Source organism: Symsagittifera roscoffensis, chromosome 3 (genome assembly GCF_963678635.1).
Source record: "Symsagittifera roscoffensis chromosome 3, txSymRosc1.1, whole genome shotgun sequence".
In the NCBI taxonomy this organism is placed as follows: domain Eukaryota; kingdom Metazoa; phylum Xenacoelomorpha; order Acoela; family Convolutidae; genus Symsagittifera; species Symsagittifera roscoffensis.
The window spans coordinates 6,378,828-6,400,423 of NC_087064.1; the positions used below are offsets into that span (position 1 = coordinate 6,378,828).

At 35.5% G+C, this 21,596-nt stretch overlaps 2 protein-coding genes across 2 annotated transcripts in view; both read right to left on the reverse strand.

The window, feature by feature from the left end:
• Nucleotides 1–21,596, reverse strand: part of LOC134842435 (uncharacterized) — a 298,939-nt gene that overhangs the window by 35,668 nt on the left and 241,675 nt on the right. The window lies entirely within an intron of this gene.
• The window catches only part of LOC134842434 (uncharacterized), a 266,691-nt gene that overhangs the window by 3,426 nt on the left and 241,669 nt on the right, over nt 1–21,596 (reverse strand). Inside the window, exon 2 of the mRNA XM_063858774.1 lies at nt 628–949. Coding sequence (XP_063714844.1) covers nt 628–943 — 316 coding nt within the window. The 5' untranslated portion in view covers nt 944–949. The remainder of the gene's footprint in view (nt 1–627; nt 950–21,596) is intronic.

Sequence of the window (21,596 nt, forward strand, 5' to 3'; positions counted from 1 at the left end):
TTTAATACGATGCCTTACTTAACCCTCTAAGATTTTTCTTTGAGACAATCAAAAATTGACTGGAAACTATAGAACATCCGTTCTTTCTTCTGCGTATGGATCTCAAAAGACCTAAAAACAATAGTCGCCATCAAATTTCAGATTGATGGCGACGCCACAATAGCGTTTTCTGACATCCTATTAATAGATAAGAAGATGTCATCAGATCATGTATTGTCATTAAGTCAAAAGCAAATAGCTTAAAACAAAGTCAAGACTCAGAAAATTGCCCTGAACCATCGTTTTTCTGACTTAAGTTTCAAGAGAAAAAAATCTAAATAATCAGTTGACTTGTCTTGATCTCGCTATTTGAAATTAATAACCTTGTTCGGCTTGAAATTTAAATTGATTGTTCAATTTAGGCAGAAAACTTAAAGAAATTGGAAAAATTTCAGTCGTGATTCGGTTGTTTAAAAAATCCCAGAAAAATTCTCAATTCTGGTCTGAAAATTAACGTTTTTCAGACTAAATGACTCGAAATTTACAAAAGTTACCAAATAATTTATTTAATATTTTAATTTAACTATTACTTAATTATTTTAAAGCAATCATTATGAATTTTTGTATAAAACATATATCATATCTCACCTTCAGACAACTCCAGAGGAAGAGGTCCCTGGCCTGCGAAGGGGTAGACTTCACTTGCAAACAGCCACAGAAGACAATCTGCGGTCACATTTCTGTTGTTGAGTAAATTCAGAAACCTACAATAGGGCGAATCTCTTTCCTGTCTGTGACCATCGCCTCGGCTCTGTTCCATTTCGAGCAAAACTGCGTCTACTTCCAGCCGAAGGTTTTGGTCGAAGCTCGGATGATTGGCCGCGAAGCGTTGAAATGCATGCAAAAGCTGCTCTCGCCCTCTTGCGTATCGCACTTGATCGCCTTTGTTAGCGATAACCGTCATTTCTTTATCTGAAAAAAAAACATAAATCAACGTGGCGTTACATTTCATTCACAGCTAAACAAAACACCTGACTTAATCACAGTTTATGTAAGCAATTAGTACAACTTTGACAACTTCACTCAAAATTTGCATTATTGAAGCTAATTTCGCATAACTGAACTCCGCATGTGCTTCATTATTCTTGCGTGACTTTGTTAACTGATTTGAAAAGTCAACAACAATTTGAACAGTACATCGGATTCCTTTAATAATTTTGTTTCTGAAAAAAAATCGGCGGACTGCTGACAAAAACAGAGGGCAGAAGACTAACTTCCTCGTATTCGATTAAATGAATGCTCAAACCTCAACCAATTACGCGCCCAAATTATGACCATTCGAGCCGCCATTCGCTTACATAATTAGCGGTTTGAATGAAGACATAAAATCTAGCCGGTATTTTACTTCAAATAAATTGAAATAACTGACTTAAATCAGTTAAAAAGTAACACATATTTTTTAGTTTGACATTCGGATTCGGTTCATGAATGTTCGAGAAATTCGATTAATTGGATGTTCGAGAAAGTAAAAAAAGACATGAAATCCGTTTAAAATATGAAATATATCAAAGCTAAATAAACTTGAAAACAGACTCTTGATCTTCAGGCGAAGCGGAGCTTTCAAAAACTTCCGATACAACACAAACAAAGCATGGTAAGCTAGCCGACAGAAAAGTAAGACAAAAGCAACTAAGCCGAAGACATCTATTGATAAATTATATCAAAAGCTGAGTCTATCGAATTTTTCTTAAGCCGCAAATGAGGAAAATATGGCGAGAAAGATAAATGTTAGCAAAAATGCTTATTGAAATAAATTTTAGGAATCGGTAACAAATTTGACAAAAGTTGCGTTGACACCCAACGAACTGAAAAAATCAGTCAAACAAAATGTGAGTAAAAAATTCAAATTTGAGGCTTTTTAAGGTTCACACACAAATGAAAAATTATTCATCTCGTTTCAAACGGTAACAATTTGAGGCATTTAAGCCGAACGAAGGAGAAAAAACGTTCATGTAAGAAAAAACGAAATATCAAAATAAGACTACAAAAATTCAAAGCTGGTTTTCAACAAACAAACACGAAACTCGTAAATTCTGAAAGTTAAAATTAAAATGCAGACATGCTAAAAACATATGTGAAAGGACTGCGACTAATTCTTAAGCCTTTGTAAGAATTAATAGAAAAACGTCTTGTTGCCGATTACGCAACACTAGCTCCCGCAAAAAAAAAATAATATGAAAAGGAGAAATTTTTGATAATCCAAATTTCCTGGAAGTTTTTCTGAATATCAGAGGAATCCATAATGTAATTTCGGTAAAATTTCTCAAATTACAGGAACATGTATAAAAAACACAAAAATTCTTTATAACAAAACTTTTGGAAGAAAAATTTTCAGAACACAGTCAAAAATCACAACTACTAGTATTAAATAAGCTTCTAATACTAATTGAACGGCCACAAAGCCAAAAAGAAGAGGGTAGATACCCATTGAGCTAAAAAAAAATGCCATAAAAATTGTTGTCACCAAAAAATGAAGTATTGAAATTTTGCAACACGAACTATCTGACTTAGCCGATAAAACATCAACCGAAACTATTTAGGACAGCTTTGAGCGAAAAAAAATAAACAGTAAAACCAAGGAACATATACAATGTCAGGGCTCTTATTTTTACATAAAAATTCTTCAATCTATGGTGGATATTGCAAGACAATCTTCTGATGTGACACCTAAGCCCACAAAATATAAGCAGACAAATGAAACCCCAGTAGTTAATTTTCAATTTTTCAAGGTCCGGCCGGGACTTGAGCCACAAATCCTAGGGTCCAAAATCGACCGCGTTAGCTCGAGGCCAAGTGGAAAGCAACCCGGAAGTTGCTTGGGTTCATTAATAAGCAATGCTCTTCGCGCTCCCCTGTTGCAGTTTCAGATTTCAGACAGTTATTTCCACTTTCAGTCGCAAGTGTAAATAACATGGAGCAAAAGCAAAAACCAATAACAAAACCTAAAATGCTGAGATGATAGACTTCACTTATTTCTAAATTTCTGACCATTTTAGAGACATAATTTGGAAACTTGAAAAAAAAACAATTATTTTATTCATATATCTCAGCTTTGTTTTATACAAATATCAAGTAACAAGAAGCTGTTTTAAAACCAACAAAAATACATACAAAAAACACACTTACAATCCTCAACCTGTTATTTTAAGGTCTAAATCTCAAAGTTTAGTAGCGTTATAATTTTCTATCTACTTTTGCAAAACCGATACAGAGACATATTTGGAGGGAGCCATACCAAAAGGAAAAATCAAACTGCAAATGTAAGAAAGGGTTATCGGTTAAGAGTCTCTACAACCTTTTCGATTTGAAACCGTCTGATATGTTATGACTTATAAAATATTTTTTAAAAAATTGAGGCTATTGTTTTAATGACCTGTGTTGTTTTAATGACCTGTGCCTAAGACACTGACCGCAATCGAACAAAAAAAAATTACGAGCTCAAATGCTTCGGCTAATTAATGTCTAAGCCCACTCCAAACCTGACTAACTTGAAAACAGTTTATCGCGGTTTCAGCAATCAAAAAATTCCAAACACAGAGATGAAGCTGCACTTCTCAAATACAAACCAGAAAAAGCTAAAATAAGGACCCAAAACGAAAATGAAATAAGGAAAGAAACTGTTAACTTGCGCCTTGGGAAAAAGCTTTGCTATATCCCGGTATTGAACCGCCGATCGATAGATACGTATATTCACGTCCTCGTATCTGCGTCACATTGTCTTGACAATTGGCAAACACTAGTTAACAAATTAAAGTCAACACAAGCCTTGAAAACCGTCAACTTGTAGATTAGACGTTTCACGTCCTCGCATCTACGCCATGGTCGCTTGCGCATAGACCAACACTAGCAACCAAGGAAGCAGAGAACAGAGATTATTATATTCCCAAGGCTATAGACAAAAAATGCAGCAGGAAAAAAATCGTTAAATAACATCACACCGGCTAGTCTGCTTGTAAACACTCAAAACGGTTCTTTACTAAAAGGGATCATGAAAGCATTCGAAAAATTGACCAAATTGTTCCAAATATTTGACCACCTTTTTTTTCTGTTTTTAAAGAGAAGAAAAACTATAATTTGACGATTACAGTCACTTGACAAAAAAATTGAACAGAATAACTAAAAAAAAACGGTTGAATAACCAAAATGTAAACAACAACGAACTTAAGTGAATCGATAATGTGTCAAATGGCCTTTCATTTTTTGAAATTCGCAATTCTTCTTTTTGGAAGGCAATTCACTAGGTTTTCTAATGGAAACTCCAAAAAAAGTGGCGGGAGCAAATCGGATTATTATTTACTGGAGCCAACAGAAAAACCAATTTGCAAAATTTATTTGCCAAATATTCGCAAAAAAATTTAAATCCAGCGATTGTCAGGCCAAATATGTATCGATAAGCAAACTCATTTAAATCTGCATGAATAGTCAAAAAAAGAATCAATCTCCGCTGCAAAAAATTTGAAGCAACTGCTACATCTTTGGAATTTTTTGCAAACTATTTTTTTACTCTCGGGCGCCATTGAAATCTTATCACAATTCCACAACCATCAACAACAAACTGACTGACTCATTTCGGTGTTCGGTGTACTGAAACAGAAAGGAAAATGTGAGAATTGAATTGAAAAATGATAGAAAATTTTGAAAAAATGACCACAACAAAAGTTCTGAAACCAATTAATAAGACACATTTCTGAAAATAAACTATATGCAGGATCAGGGGCGGATGTGGATTTTCTCGAGGATGGGAGGGGGGGATTCTCAAAAAATTTTATCTACCTTTTTTTGAGCTCGATCAAATTGATTTTCCGAACACTCCCAGAACATTATAAAGACGCTATTTTGACCAAAAATTCTCCGACACAGGTCAATTTTTGAAAAAACAGGTAGTAGCCATTTTTGGGCATTTTTTTAACAAAAATTTTACCTAAAAATTGCATTTTTTCGGCGCGCGCTCCCCTTCTTCCTTTGGATGGCCCCGAAGTCGCCTTCATAAAAATTATAGGGTTGGTGGTCGACAAGTGGATGTCATAAAATAATACCAAAGGGGGACCCTTTGGTTGGTCAGGGGGTAGAATCCCTGAGGGGGAGGCGTCCGCCCCCCCCCCTAAATCCGCCCCTGTCGAAGAGTTTCATATTTCTCGTCTTAGGCTTTTAAAACCTTTGCAGTTATAGAAAGAAGCATTTAATTTAAATGCAATTTTAGAAAAATTAAGACTGCCTCTAATTTCACACATTTTCCCAGAGAACTTTTCCATTTATTCGCCAATTCTAAGAGATTGCCGGTTGATTTCTTTCGCTGTCCTGACTGAAAAAACGCACCAAACACTTGGCCAGCCAATATTTGCTTTTAACATCTGGTTATTCAGATGTAACAGCAGAATGTGCAAGCCGATCGAGAGTTCAAACATGACTCAAAACTCAAATATACAAAAAATACCCTCAACACTATTAAACATGGCGTGATTGGAAAGTCGCGAATTCCTACTTAATCAGTGAAAGTTAAAAAATCACATGATTAGTCACAGCTATCAAATGGTAGCAAACAGCAGTTATCTTAGAAGTCTCTGATAACCATTGTCATACCATTTCTAATTCATTTAGCAATTCATTTTGATGAAAGAGCCGTCCGAAATTAACTGACTATTTGTAAAACAATAACTATTCTATCTTTTTCATTTGAGGCGCAAAATTTCATTATAGCTATACTAAAAATCAGTAGAAGAATGCGCCCCATTGTTACACAGAACAAAAACAAAAATTTTATCAAAATTCATAAAAAAAGAAATTGTAGACAATAATATTTTATGTTATCAAAGAGCTTTACATTCGATTCAGTTGATTGATGTTTAAGCTACATTGCGGCAAGATTTTCCAAAAGGGAGCCAAAGAAACCAAATTAAAAACATATGTTAAAGCACAGCTTTCAACAGTTAGATTAATTCAAAATTTAAACAAATCAATTCAATTAATTGACAGAAAAAAAATATTCAGAAACTAATGAGCCAGCACCAACACCCAACCCCCAAGCGTCAAAAACGGCAATGATAAAAACAATAATCGAAATCAGAGAAAAAAAAACTAACAAACCAAAAAAACTTACAAAATTTTCTGGAAAGCCTTCAACAGATATAGCGTTCCGACTACAGTTAACGCTTCCCCAGAAAAAAACGAGAAATATGCAAAAACAAATTATGTTGGTATCATCAGCAAATTCAAATAGCTGGATAGTTTGATAGATCGATCAAAGGCCAGATGGATGAATGACCCTCAGGATGGCTGCATGAAATGATGCATGACTGGATGGATGGATGGCTGGATGTATCGATAGTTGGCTAGCTGGATGGATAGCTAGAAGGATGCCTGAAGGGATGGTTGACTGGAAGGGTCGATGGATAAACGGATGGCTGAATGAATAAATGATTGGACGGATAAATGGCTGGCTGGATGGATAGATGGCTGGGTGGAGAAATAACTTGATGTATGAGTAGCTGGATAGATGGCTGGTTGGACGGATGGAGTGCTTAATGAACCGCTGGCTGAATGCAAACCTGGATGGATTAGCTGGTTGGATGACCTCTGGATGGATTAACCGATGCATGGGGGATAGATGGACGGACCAATCCTTACATAGCACTGCTTTGCTTGATCTGCTTTACCTTATCTTGTCCTCGTGCTTTTAATTGCCCTCACCTGTTTTGCCTTTCTCTTCTGCTTTGCCATGAATTCGACTGCCTGGCTTTTCCAATCAATGTTATGAAAGGCTCTCCACTTCCTCGCTTTGCTCTTACTTTTTTGCCTTGTCCTTATTTCGCCCTTACCTTCCTTGTTTTGCCCTCCCCTTCACTGCCTTGTCTCGCCCTCTGCTGCCTTCCTTGCCCTAACCATAACTTTGCCCTGTCGTCCATCGACTTGCCCTGACCTTCCTTACCTTTTCCTTATTGTCTAGTACTGCGCTCTTTTGCCTACCCCTGCCTTACTTTGCCCTGCCCCCAATTGCTTTTCCCTCCCTTCCCCTACGCTGCCGTACCTTGCCATCCCATACCTTGCCTTGCATTCTTGCGCTTTTTTTTGCACTCTTCTAGCCTTGCGCTCCCGTGTCTTTCTTCTTTCACTCTCCAGCTAGGATAGCTACAGCCTTGCATTCGGGCTTAACAATAATATGCCTTGCAATCGTAAACTCAAAAGCCGCAAAAGTTTATTATTCATTGCAGAAAGCAACTGGCTGAACCGTTCAAAATTTCTTTCGTTCCGAAATACTCGAACATGTGGCATATTGTGTAGCTCAAACATGGGGAGAGTGGTCGACTCATTTAAATATATCGTAGATATATTAGCAGATTATTCACGAGGAATTACTTGTTAAGCTGTTTCCATTATCCATATAATGTTTTTCAAACAGAAAAGAAGACCCGGTAGCGAAACGGCTATGCGTCTGTGGCAAAACAGCAAGCGTCAACACAGAGGCGAAGCAGAGCTTCACTCCTTTGCGATACTACACAAACATACAAAGAAAATACGAAGCCGAAAAAATGAAAAGTAGGTCAACCAAAGTTTGGATTTGCGTTTGTCTCGATAGAAGTTCATTCTAGGCAAATATGCCAGAACTTTTGCATTTAAATTAGCAAAGGAAAATTGCGAAGAGAAAACAAAACCGACAATCTTTGAGCAGACACAAGTTGAGCCGAAAAAATCTTTCGAAAAAATCTTTCGAGTTTTAAGTCCCTCCTGAAACTACATAGCACAAAACATACACTCGCAATTTCAGGAAAAGTTGCTTAGAACACAAAAGAATTCAGCGAGTGGCTACTAAGCTGACAAAAATCGAGCAAACAGCAGTTGGGCCGAAAAAAATATATAATTAAACAATTTCAAGAAGTTTCACGCCCCCCTGAAACTACAAAGAAGAACAGTTACAATTGCAGCTACAGTGAAAGTTGCTTGGAACACAGGCAAAATCCAAGGCAACTAAGCAGACGAAATTTGAACAGATAAACAAAAGTACAACAATTCAATTTTAACCGGAAAAACAATTCAATTGTATACATACTGAAAGAAAAAACAAGAGTGCAAAGGCGACGGCGTTACCTCTATGGGTAATGAGAAGGAACCTGGACGTTGTTAAGCTTCAAGAAAGAAGCAAGTTGAAGATTCGTAAGAAAATCTGTTTGCGGGGAAAACACTAGTTTCCAATTACAAGACACTTACTCTCGCGATAAGCGTCAAAGACGGTAATGGTGAAACAATCATTAGAATCCGAGATTAAAAAATCTCACAAGTTTGGCCCAAATTGAATGGTTTTCTGAGCATCTTTTAAAAAATGTTATTCAGGAGGCAGTACTTGTTATGCAGCATCAAACTACTGTTTTTAAAATAAACAAGAAAACCCGGTAGCAAAACCGCAATGCAAGTAGACATCTCGTTGAAAACACTTGGAATTAAAAGGAAAAATAGGAAATAAGAGATCCTTAACATTTTAACTAGTTATCTATTTACAAAAAGAAAAAAACCTGAGAAATCGATATTTCAAAAACTGAGCAACATGGATTAACCATGATCCCGAACTCTTCGAGCAAAAAAAGCCAATGTGAAAAACAGCAAATTTTTCCTCTTTTAGACTGAGATAAAAACTTAATATACAAATCCAAACAAAAGCAAAGTAACAGGAAACTGATTGGGCCATTTTCGAGAAGTGTGTGACTTTAAGAAAGAAAAGACATTTAATTCTCAAATATCATGAGCAACATCAGGCAGCAAATAACGGTATTTTCAATGGTACATAGGGATGAGACGAAAAGCATTTTGATGCTACTTCGGTCTGCCTGAACAACAAGCAAAATGCAGCCAAATTATGTACCAAAGCGGAGCAGAACAGTTCGATTTCATGAAAAAATGGTTGCAAAACACAATTACCGCAATAAAATAAGCCTTTAGTATAGCCTGCCGAGCGCTCAAAAAGCCGTCAATACGTTCAACTGATATAAAAAAAAAGCCAATAAAGGTCCCAGAAAACGTTTGATACATATCGGAAAAAAGAAGGTCCGACCGGATTCGAACCCAAGATTTAAGGATCCTAAGGCACACACATTACCACTAAACCAATTGATTGAGAGCCTCCACGAAGTTGAGGTTCGATAACAAAACAAGGATAGACGTTAACTGTGCAAGTAGCACAGTATGTTCCTACCATAGATTTATTCAAAAAAATTTTTTTTTTCAAATTAGTGTCGGTTTTTCTGCGCGTGTTGTGATAAAAGGATCTGAACAAAAAGCTAAAACTTAGGCATATTCGACAAACAAACCCAAGTAAAATAAGTAAATTGGAAAACAGTTTTTGAAGAATGATTACTCGAAATAGGAAAAAATTGCGCTAAAAACTAAAAAAAAAACTAAATTTAACTAAATAAAACGAAATTTTCAAGTCTTAAATCAAGGAAAAATAAGCTTAAGTAAGCCTGTTCTTTCGCTCGAAATTACACGAAAAATCAAAAAATTTCAAACCGGTTTTTCTCGACACGAGGGAAATTTTTTGAGACATTTTTTGAAGTCGTTCCAATCAAGACTTTAATTGCTTTAACATGATATATCACTCAACCCAGTCCGATGATTATTTGAGGCATCTGATTGGGCGTGGAAACAAAAATAAAAACTGAAACAGACCCGAAAGCAAAGTTCTTCCCCATTTTCAATGGTTGGAACATCACGTTCAAGTTCTTGCGTTGAGTTCATCATTGCAAGGGATAAGGCAAAAAACACTAGTTCCCGATTACAAGCCACTATAAATATAAACTGAAGCACCAACAAGAAAAAATCTTCTATTTTAGTTTACCGAGATCGCCGACTCTGAGTAAAATCATAGCCGCAACTGATCATGCAAACAAAATAATGACAAAAAAGTATTCAAGACAAAACCTCAAGATTTCGAGCATCCTTGAACTTTCCACCAATGAAAGGTCACGCTTTTGATACTACAATGAAACTACTCATTCATGCTGCTTTAGCATGCTGAAAAAACTTTTGCCAAAAAATCTGTATCTCGAAATATAAGCTGTTTGAAATCGACATCTTTTCAATCTAAATTTGAAACTCTATGCAGTGATATAAAGACAAGAAGCCATGGTAAAAACACAAAAAATGCATATCACAAAAACCGAAAAGCTTGGCCATCATGCAACGCCAGGCTATACGAAACCGAAATTAATCAGCAGAATTATCGCAAAAACTTATGAATTATAGGGTCATAAAACTTGTGAAAAACATCCTTGTCTCAAAACTATTAGCTTCGGGAGTTTAAAACTGACAGCCCCTAAAACAGTTGGAACTATTTCTATGTATTCCAAAAAGAATACATACGTATCTCTAAAACTAAAACCTTGAGGAGCCTCAGTCTTAGCCTTTAACTTTTAGTCCAATAGAAAAAAAAACACTAAATTGGCAGGAATAAGGCCGTCAAAATTACTACTCTTCTAGTTGGACATTTCCCAGGTCACTCGCTAATACAATTCCCGGTTGATTGATTTTGCTGCCCTTCCTGATTTAAAAAAAGACACGTTGCTTGGCCAGATTATTATTGGCTCTTTTATAGGGATTTCCAGAGAGAAATTTAGATCCTCCAATCCTCAGAGCAACAGTCGATGTTAAGGTTAAAATTAATCTCAGAGGTTTTTGATATCCATTGACCCACAAATTCTGATCAAATTTTTTGTTTCTGATCAATTTGATGAAAAATTTGTCACAATTGAACGGCTGTTTGAAAAAGAATAACAATTTTAAATTTTCAATTATGATGCAAAATTTCACACAGAGGCAAAGCGGAACTTCGCACCACTTGCGATATATCACAAACATAAAAAGCATCAAAATTTTTTTAAATGTTGACAAAACTAGGTTAACCAACATTTTTAGCTAGGGGCAAAGCTAAAGCTGGAGGTACGTGTTTGCCCGGGAGTTTCGAGAATAATCGTTTTCGAGAATAATCGAAAAAGTTTTTAAAATCGGTTAAAAATCAAAAAATCAAAAATTTCCGAGGGCGATAACTTTTTGTGTAAAAAAACTTTGTGAAAGGCCGCTAATGCTTTGTGAAAAGATCTGAGGGAAGGTAGTGTTAAAATTGTGTTTCTCTTGAAACGCCCCAAAAGTAGGTCATCAAAAATTAGGCCGAAATAATTTGGACCGAGGAATTTTAAGATGAGAAACTTTTAAAAGAAAATGCGCACAGCAAAACAATTCTAAGATGAGAAAACTAATCCGAAAACAGATAAGCAGACAAATAATTGACCGAAAACTTTATTTGAAACAGAATATTGTCCGGTTGAAAAAAAAGTCCAGGTCAGATTCGAACGCAAGACATTTGCTGTCCCCGGCATATACTTTACCTCCAGGCTAAGTTGTCCGGGAACGCATATCAGTTTGAATTCATTATGAGCCAAGATACAAGTGATTCAAGTGATTCTGTTTCACAAATTGTTGACCCGAAAAAAGTCTATATTCCGGTTTAATAACGCGTGCTAACCGCAAGCGTAATATTATTATACAAAAACAATAAGAAATCCGCCCCTTCGTAACAGAAGACAAACAAATGCAATTTCCAACAAGTTTCTCGACCAAATTTTTTCATCAAATTTCTCGTACGGATATAATGAAAGAAAGTACGATCGTTGAGAGGTTCGCTCTCAAATGCCTAATGCTTAACCCGAGCAGAATAGACACAAAAAGGTTACAGAACGGTTAAGTACGAAACTCATATGGCAAAACACAATCTTTACAACCTCGGGTTCAATCTGAGCCACACACGTGAACCACACACTTGAACTACACAGCCAGAGCAGCTGCGACTAGCGCACGACCAATACACATTGGTCTTGGTTATTTCTTCAACCCTACCTTATTTCACCCTCTAGTAATTTTACAACTCCTACTTTATGAAATCGAAACAAGAAAACCGTACAATAATTTGAACCCTTTCCATACCCTTTCAAACTAAGTCCCTTTCTTATCCATAGTAGTTTTCCAATTGAGTACTTATTGAGGCCAAATCAGCTATTTGTAATTGTCTGGATGTAGTAAGTCACTCGAAAAAACTGCATTTCGAATAACTACAGGAGTAATCCTTCATTAACTTGTTCAAAATAGAGCAAACATAGATTCTGCTTATTGAAGGCAACAGTGGAAACTTCTGCCTAAAAAAATTAGAGTGCCTTACACTTAAAATCAATGTTTAACTATTCCATCAGCTATAATGTTTGAATCGGCCTTTTATATTTCCTCATCTTCCAAAGACTAACAAATACCAGTGATATCACGCCACGAGTACTAACTAAACGACAAAAACAAATGACAACGTACTGGTTTTCAAAAATACAAATGTGGAGCGACAGCAAATACAGAAGGCAAAAAACTTTATTGAAGCCAGAACTGAACATTACTATGACATTTCTACGTGAAAACCCGATGCTGAATTAGTTTTAAAAACATCCAGGAATTGAGCATAAGTGTTATAGAGACCATCGCAGACTCCACCGCATTTCAGCAAACAACAAACGACATTGCCACGCAACTAGCCCTGCAGCCCAAGAATCTTGTTCGAACTGACAACTCAAGCGCAAAAAACGAGTATTTACTAGTCTTTTCAACAAACAGAAATTTCTAAATACCCAAGCTATACAAAACTTAAATATATTATAATAATATATAATATTTGACAGTAGACAAAATGAACATGGGAGAATTATTTTAATGGTCGACCCTGAAATAGCACGTGTGCTAGAGAAATCAAACTTTTGGTTGGCTGCTGGATTTTGAGCAGGCCGCTATTCAAGCGCTTCAGAAAATTTTCGAAGAGCCCAAGCCATCTGGAAGCCTCCTTCATTTATCTCAAAATTCATGAGAAAAACTAGGGAACTCGAAAAACTAGGGAACTCGAAAAACTAGGGAACTCGGATTGAAAAAAAGCAAGTAAGAAAAAATTTCAATAATAAAGCAAGTAAGAAAAGCAAAAAGGATTTATAACAAAAATTATGCACGGGAAGAATTCTAGTTACCGACTACAAGACACTCGCTCTCCGAAGTGTAAAAACGGCTCGTACTTTTTTGTATAAACTTTTTAGAGTTTTGGTAAACACCAAGAAAAATCCTTCATCCGGTTAAATTTTCCTCTCAGAGAAGTCTGAAAACTGACCCTAAAGATCCCAGCTGATCTCTCAGACTTAAGTTTTAAGGTTGTAAATGTGGTTTTTAACTCTAATTATTAGTATGCATGCCTGAACACAAATTATTCTTAAATTGTTATTTTCACTCTTTAAACTTCAGATGCTTATGATAACTAGAGCTCAAAAAGGAAGTTGGTGATTACTGAAGACGATAAAATATTACTTTTCAACAAACGAGGTAATATTTTACAATTAAGAAGACGATGGAAGCTAGCAAAGGTAAAAACTTTAATGTAGCTGTTTTACTAATTGTTAGATTGGATATCAACGAAGAACACCAGTTTATTTAACTCAGTTCCATATTAAGTAACGTCTGGGAGGATTTCCATTTGACTTAACTAGTTATAATCAGTTATGACGCTACTTGCGTCCTTTAGATTAAAATAGCATAAATTAGTTATGGTATGTTTCTCCATGGAGCATCTTTTGCTAGTATTTTACATAAACTGGATTTGGTCAACCAACCCTGAATGATTCTGGATACACATGTTGCCAACGAAGACGAAAAATGAATTGGAGCAGGCTTAATGAAAACCGTATTTAGGCACGTTTTCTCAACAATTCGATTTTAATTATTTTTTTATAGTGCTTTTTGAGGGCTAGAAGCTCCGGAAAAACTCCCAGATACCTACAAAAAGAAAAAAAACCTGGGCTAGTTATTTTTTGCTTAAAATGTCTTTCACCTGTACCTAGAACCAGCGAGAAATAAATGTCTGCTATTTGATCAGTCTTTTTATTTCACATTTCTAAAAATGAAATGGATTCTCAGTTATGATAATCAGTTTTTGTTTTTGCCGATTACGAAGATACATTAGTTATATCCGGGGTTGAGCTCCAAATCTGTTACCATAAACTGCTTCTGAGAGGAAATTAAATGGCTGCATAGGAAATTTTATTAATTCTCAATCAAAACTTCCGTCTTAAAAAGCAAAAAAAAAACTCGTCTCCAGTTATTTTCCATACTACTACCTTGATTGGACGTTTGAAAATTGAATTTGAATAACCCATTTGAAGTATTCAGTTAATAAAATCTAGTTTTCTTGTTTAAAAAAATTAAATCAGCCTTTAAATCAATTTGGCAATCACACAAAGGGAGGCTGGGCTTAATAAATGTTAAATACAACTCCCACAGCTCGTAAAAGAATTCCTCCGCAAGCTCAAAAAAGCGCAATTGGAAAAGAAGCGACTGAACTTAGCTGTGATTTGCTGAAGATGCAGCCTCTTTAAAATTAGAAGTCAACAGGAAACAATATTTTTCACTCAACGCTTACACTCATTATGACAAACTGAAACAATTTTGAAGCAATCAGAATATTCGCAGTTTTTTGCTTGACAGTTGAGGAGGTCAAAATTTAAATTGAAAAATTCAAAATTATTGAAACTGGCAAGTATCGAAAATGACCAATTTAACCGAAATCAACTCGTGCGATTTGAAAGACATTTCGTTTTTTCGAGAAATCATATGTCGCGGTTCCAGGCACCCGAAGCCCGTCAGCATATCCGGAGGCACTATCTCCTTTCTCGGCTTAATAATGAACTATTTCTGCTACAAAACATCTTTGGCATTACCTTTGCAATCTACTAGCACAAATCTGATGGCTTATCTAGCTGTTTGGGACTCTATTTCTGTTGTGCACGACGGCCTCATTGACATGGGGCTGAAATCTTTGGGTTTTCACCTTGCTGATTACTTTTCACTCGGTTGTAAAATCTATTATTACCACTCTTGGGCCAGCACCATCAATGCTGGCTGGCACGTGATCGCTCTAGCTCTGGATCGAGCACTGTCAATCATTTTTCCAATATGGCACCACGGACTTGACGTGCACAGAACAACGAGAATCATATCATGGTCGCTGACCCTACTTGCTTACATAGCTGTGTTGCCAAACTTGTTCTTCTTTGAAATCGAACAGCCTGCAAATGTCTGCACCATGTCTTCAGGGGGATTCCACGACACAATGCTGGCCTATATTGGAATCATCACCTACTTATGCTTCTCATTTCTCCCGTTTTTCCTCATTCTGTTCGCAAACGTCATTTTCATCTGGAAAGTTCACCAAATCCGCAAAGAGAAAAAAATTCGCACCAGTAATAAAGTGACAATCGTTCTAAAATCTAACCACGAAGAAGCGTCACAGAAGTTCCTCTCCGAAACAGATTTCAGTAAAGTCAACGACGATGAAAAAACGTCTATGATTCGCAGAGCAGCGGAAAAAGTGCGATACAAATTGCAATACGTAGACGAAAAACCGGAAGATGATCAACATCAAAATACTCCCATTGACGACAGTGATTTGTGGCACGATGTTTACTGTGGACCTTCAACTCCAACTCCCTACCAAGAATCCGAACCACAGTCGCCAAAAAACCCCCCTTCAAAAGTTCAAGTACATCTCAAAATGACTATGGACCCCCCAGTGATCAACAGTATTAAGAAAAAACAGTACTCGCCAATCCTGAGCACCATCAATGCCTCACGTGACGAGAACACCGCTGACTCATCTGTGGGAAACAAAGGAGGAAAGGCGAAGAAGACGAGCTTCGGAGGCGACATCAACGTCATCGTCACCTTGATCGTGATCAGCTGTTCATATCTCATGTTTTCGGTAGCGTCTTGCTCTTTCAACAGAATTAGCCAAACTGACATGGAGCAGGAACTAAGCGCCAATGAAGCTGCTTTCGCTCAGCTGATGGCCGAACTGATGGCCGTTTTGAACAACTCTTTAAACTTCATTTTCTACTACCTTAGTGGCCAAATGTTCAGGTCTACATTTAAACAGGAGTGTATCGTCCCGGTAAAAAACTTTCTTCAACGATACATTTGAAATAGCAGTTAGCCAGTTTGATGACGGCCGATTTCAACAAACATACTGCTGCATACTGTGCTAGCAACTACGTCTACAGCGTACAAGCTCAAATCAAATCAGCCAGCATATCTTGATGCTTTTAGACTCAAAATCTCCCGCGCTCATCAACTTTGATGTCTTGGTCTCAATTGAACATTTCCATTGAACAGTAGCCGCATTTATGACTTTGTAAAATAATCATCAAACTATCAAAAAAAAAATTAACTACGTAGCAAATAGATGACAAGCTAACTTCGTGTGGTTAAAAACCCTGCATAATACATTATTTGTTTCAACCCTCAGTTTATGTCGCAAATCCATGCATATCTTCAGAACTTGATATTTCAACTAATATTGAAAACTCATAATGTCAGTTAATTGAAAATGTTTGATTTTTAATATTTTGAAATTCAGCAGATAATCATAAGTCACAGGACATACAAAAAATTATGTTGTAAGCGTGACTGCTCTTGAGTAGTAGAAAAGTAGAAACACCACTAAAAAAAACTTAATAGCTGGTCGACTACGAAATCAATTTGAAGCCCTTTCAGTCATGAAGTGTGGATTTCAATTAACCAGAAAAAAACCTATAGCAAGCTCAAAACACGTTTTTTTAAACACGTTTTTACAAACACGAAAATCAAAAGATGAAACTGACGAGAAAAAGTTTCCTTCAAACTTTTTCAGAACTGATGATGCATTTTTTTTGGGAAATTCGGTCTGAAAACTTACACAAAAAAGGGGTCAATTTCGGCTTGATTTATTGGATCAGATATTTCGAAAAAAAAAACATTTTTTAACACAGAGGCGAAGTTGCACTTCGCATACACAAGCAAAAATATTATCGATAACGTTACTGGGAAAAACTGAATGAATAAAATATTCAAACCACAAAAGTTCTAAGGTGAAGCACGCCAATTATGAGTCAACTTAGTTGCTAAGTGACGCAAGCCAATTATGACACAAATGTGGTACCAGTCAATTTGAAAAAAAAAAGAAATTTACCAACTAATATGCCTCAATTTATAGAGCGGACGCATTTCAACTAATGTACGAAAAAATTCACTAAAAAACAACCGATCCTGCCCAGATTCAAACCATTACTCTGTTGCGGGTCTCCTTCCATACCTCTACGCAACAGATCCATTATACCTTGAAGCTAAAGTGCTATTTGAAGTATAATAGTCTGCGTTCATATCCTTAGCATTGGCTGCACTTAATAGTTGGTTAATGATCAAAATGAACACATTTTGTCGCAATGATATTTGCCTCGGAACAATATTTGCGACTTAGGTTGGAAAGAAAAGAGAGTTCATACTATAACACAATCTTTGCTTGTGTAAATGAAGTGTATCAGCATTTATTAAGCGCATCAATGTTGAAGAAGAGTAAATTCTTCAAAAAAGGTCACAAAACGTTTCAAACTATTTTTCAATTAAAAAATGGTAATTTATGTAGTAAAAACGACATGTTTTGACTATTGAACAATGAAAACTTGGTTTACACAAAGTATGTTCATAAACTGCCTAAGTTTTTAAGATGCTCATGTTGACATAATTTATTTTAAAACAGACCCAGTGGTTTTTTCGTAAATTTTGATGACATACACCAAGCCGATTATGACTCATTATTGGTTTAGAACTTTGGATATGAATTAAATTAAATTTACGGCAAAGCTCTTAACACCCTTTTTCTTAACGGCAAAGCTCTAAATAACTTTTTTCCGATCTTTTTTGTCTAATTTCAACCTAATCTGAGAAAAACGTGATTTTCACTTTCCAAAAAATAATCGTTTCGTCTGGATAATTTAAATCAGCACCCTATCTGAGAAGTCTGATCCGAAAATAAGCGTTAGTCAATGGATTAATCACTCAAGGAGCAGATAGAAACAGTCTTTCCCGTACTTAAAAAACCAATAATTTTTTTCCTAATTTAAGCCCTTTTAAGCAAAAATTTGGCGCCCAATTATATCCTGTTTCCATGTGGAAATGTGTCATGTAACTTGATATCAATGGACGCAATATATCGCTCCAATTTATCGGTAATTATGCCCTTTTTTATAAGCATTTTTGTCTTGAGCTTGAATTGGAACAGATATTTTACCTGTGATCATTTTTTGTAAAGTTATTGGGGTTTAAAGATTGCCATTTTGGCCAATTAAGGACAAATATATCAATTTAAATTTTATATGGCGTGTGGGGGGACTTGATTAAAAAATTTCACTTTTTTTATTACATTTAGTTTTTTCGTGTTATTAATGCTCCATAGACCTTAAAAGGCAGTCCGAACATTCAAGGCTTCGCACTGTTACGAGCAGTCTTGTTGCCTTTTCAGCCTCAGCTTCTGTTTCTGTAGAAACAAACTGTTCAAACAGAGACCCAAATTACAAATTAGTCTAGCCGTGACAGGATTCAAAACTGATTCTGTGAAGCCTAGTTTTCTCTCTGTGAGATCCAAAGTCTTTATAACATTAGATCACACCGCCTCGATAAAAAATGGTTCAAGAGCTCGACGCTCCGATTTGGTATTTGTTAAACTCTGATTTAAAGTTTCACTCTGCAATCGTCTATTCTGCAGAGGATGAATTAAGTAAGGGACGCCTTTGAAAAAAAAACCGACATGAGTCGACAGCTAATGTTATGTAAACATCACAATTTTCAAATTCTTAGAAAAACTACCAGAAAAAAATTTTCATTGAATTTTTTTTTTACTATCGTCATTGATGGATGTGTGATGAAAGAACTATACAAACGTGTCGAAACTTAGCGAATCAGGCAAAAAATTAGTGATAACAGTTATATTCGAAAAAAAAATAGCAAACAAAAAACAAGGCCAACAGACAGTTAGAAAAGAGTTGCGCAAGGAAAAATTAAATAGTTTTTTTTAAAGAAAACTACAACTTTCAAATTTCAAGAAACAAAATAAATGAACTGGACGCTCTTTGAATTTCTAGAAAAATTTATCATTGAATATTTTTGATAAATTCAAGCCAATTTAAGAAAACTGGATCAATAGGTAAATTGATTATTCCGATTAACCTAATAACTAAAATCCAATTTCGAAACTAGAAGCCGATCACGTTTTTTGTGAACTTTACACTTTTGTTGTTCGATAGTGAAGTTTGATTTCCTTTCAACAAACGAAATGAACTGAACTGAAAATTAAATCAAAACAAACCGCGAAAAACCAAATTTGATCTTGAAAAACTTTTTTCTGAAAAAAAACAACACAATCAAAAAAACAAAATAAAAATCATCATGACCTATAAGAGAGTCTTCACTAGGTTCATTCACTCTGAAACACGAAGAAAAAACAACCAATTTTCACGCAAAAAATTCAGTTTTTAGAAAATTTTCATTGCCAAAATTTTCATTGCAAATTTTCATCACTAAATTAACTTTCCAAAACTAGTTTTCTTCAAGTGAAAACAAGTTTTTAGCCTAAATGACCATTTTCATATAGCAAACCTCACTATAATCGATGGCTTTACCCGCACAAAAATATAATACAAAAATTCAAAGCGGTGTTGCTCGACACTGGGATCACTTTTTGAAAATACTTTCATGTCGTTCGAATATAACACAAGCGCTGAGTTAAACTCTATATTTTAGACTTTTGCTGTACTCACCCGAGCGTGTTAACTCAAATATTCTACACAAAATGAAATTCACAAACTTACACGGAGTTGAAAAAAAAACAGAACAACAAAAAATGTACACAAACAGCGAAAAAAAAAACATTTTGCTACTGATTATTTGGAAAAAAAATCAGTTTTTTTCCAAATAATCCGTTTGATTATTAAATCTCTTTCCACGATTCATGAAAGAATCCCTGTGCTATGTAAAAAGGACAACAATTAAATAAATCGACATAATAATAAGACGACAACTGAGAGACAATCATGTATAATGACTTGTTCGAATTAGCAAATTATATTTTCAGAAATACAATTGTAGAATTTGTGTATAGCGTCGTCTTAAAGTCCCACCAAAATCAGTTGTCGTCTTTGCAGCAGTTCGCTTGGACACTGCGAATCGCTTCACCAGTTAAGCCACATCAGGTACTACTGAAAATTGAAAGCTGGCTTTGAAGTTAATCAAGTTTATGAAGCCTTATATATCATGCAAGGTTTTTCAAATAATTCCATGTCAAGGAAACAGAAAATTATTTTAATTGTTTTTTATTGCCTGACAAAAAAAAACAATTTCTGTACATTTTTAAACCCAGCCTCAAGCCTGAGAACGTCATTAGACAACATAATCAGTTTTCAAACGTCTCTGAGCGGAAATTTCGTATCATCAAATAACAGTTGTATGTAGGGCATGGAACGGATAATCGATAAATGAAACTTGACCCAATTAAAATACCAGTGAAGTTGAAATGTTCAACAGGGGTTACTGCTAGTAAACAGTCCGAGCTCTTCGTGCACATTTTCTGAATTTTACGATTGAAAGACACTTTCATCTTGTATATCTTTCAAAAAAATATCTTATTAAAAAAAGTTACACAAGAATTGAAATACCGATATATCATTTAAAAAATTCAAAAAACTTCGCAAATATTTGTTCTGCTTTTGTACAAAATTGCTTCAATTGAGTGTATTCAAAAAAATTTTGGCTCTATCAAAAAAATAGGGGACTTTCTCAGTTAAGCGGCGGATACATGTTTAATTCAACTCGGTTAACCGGTTTGACTAAAAAATTAACCACCCATGTATGCTTACAACGTGTAGTTGTATAACTCATGGGGACGAATATCATATTTTAAAACAATTTATTATTTTGCTCAAATTGTATTCTTCCAGAAAAAATGTTTTAGGAAAAGAGCGGTTTTGATCAACATTAAAATACTGGCCAAAAAAGTATTTCTAGAAAATCCTCCTACTGATTCTTTACCATGTCTACTAATTCTCTACTTGAAACATACCTCTAGAACGTAAAACAAAAAAGACTTTAAGTACATCGAGAAAACTTGTATCAAGCAGCAAAACTCATCGCAATTCTTTGAAGAGGCGCATAAACCTTGCATCATGGTTCTATCATGACCACTATGTTCTCCGTGCTTTTTAGAAATTTAGAATTGCAAAATCTTTTTATAGAAGTGAACATCAAACGGACGCTCAATAAATATTATGGAACTTCCCGTCACTTGAAAGGTTGTTTTCTGTTTGATTCACCATAAAAGCGATTTACATCCTGAGGTAATACATTTTCAAAGTCACCTTCTGATTTATCAAAAAAGCAAAGCCGTTCGACACAACCAAAAGAACCAATTTCCGCGATCAATCTCTTTCCCCTCGAATGACTTGACATTTTGACTTCTTGGGAGAATGCACATGCTTCTGAACGCATAAGACAAAGTCAAGTTTGAATTCTGCAAATGACTTGCGCTAGATCAGGTGTTGATTTATTAACAAATTAAAAGGCATACCAAACATATATCAGTTTTACGACTAGCTCCAGTTGTCAAATTTTACTTCATTGATGCCAGAATAGAAAATTTATAA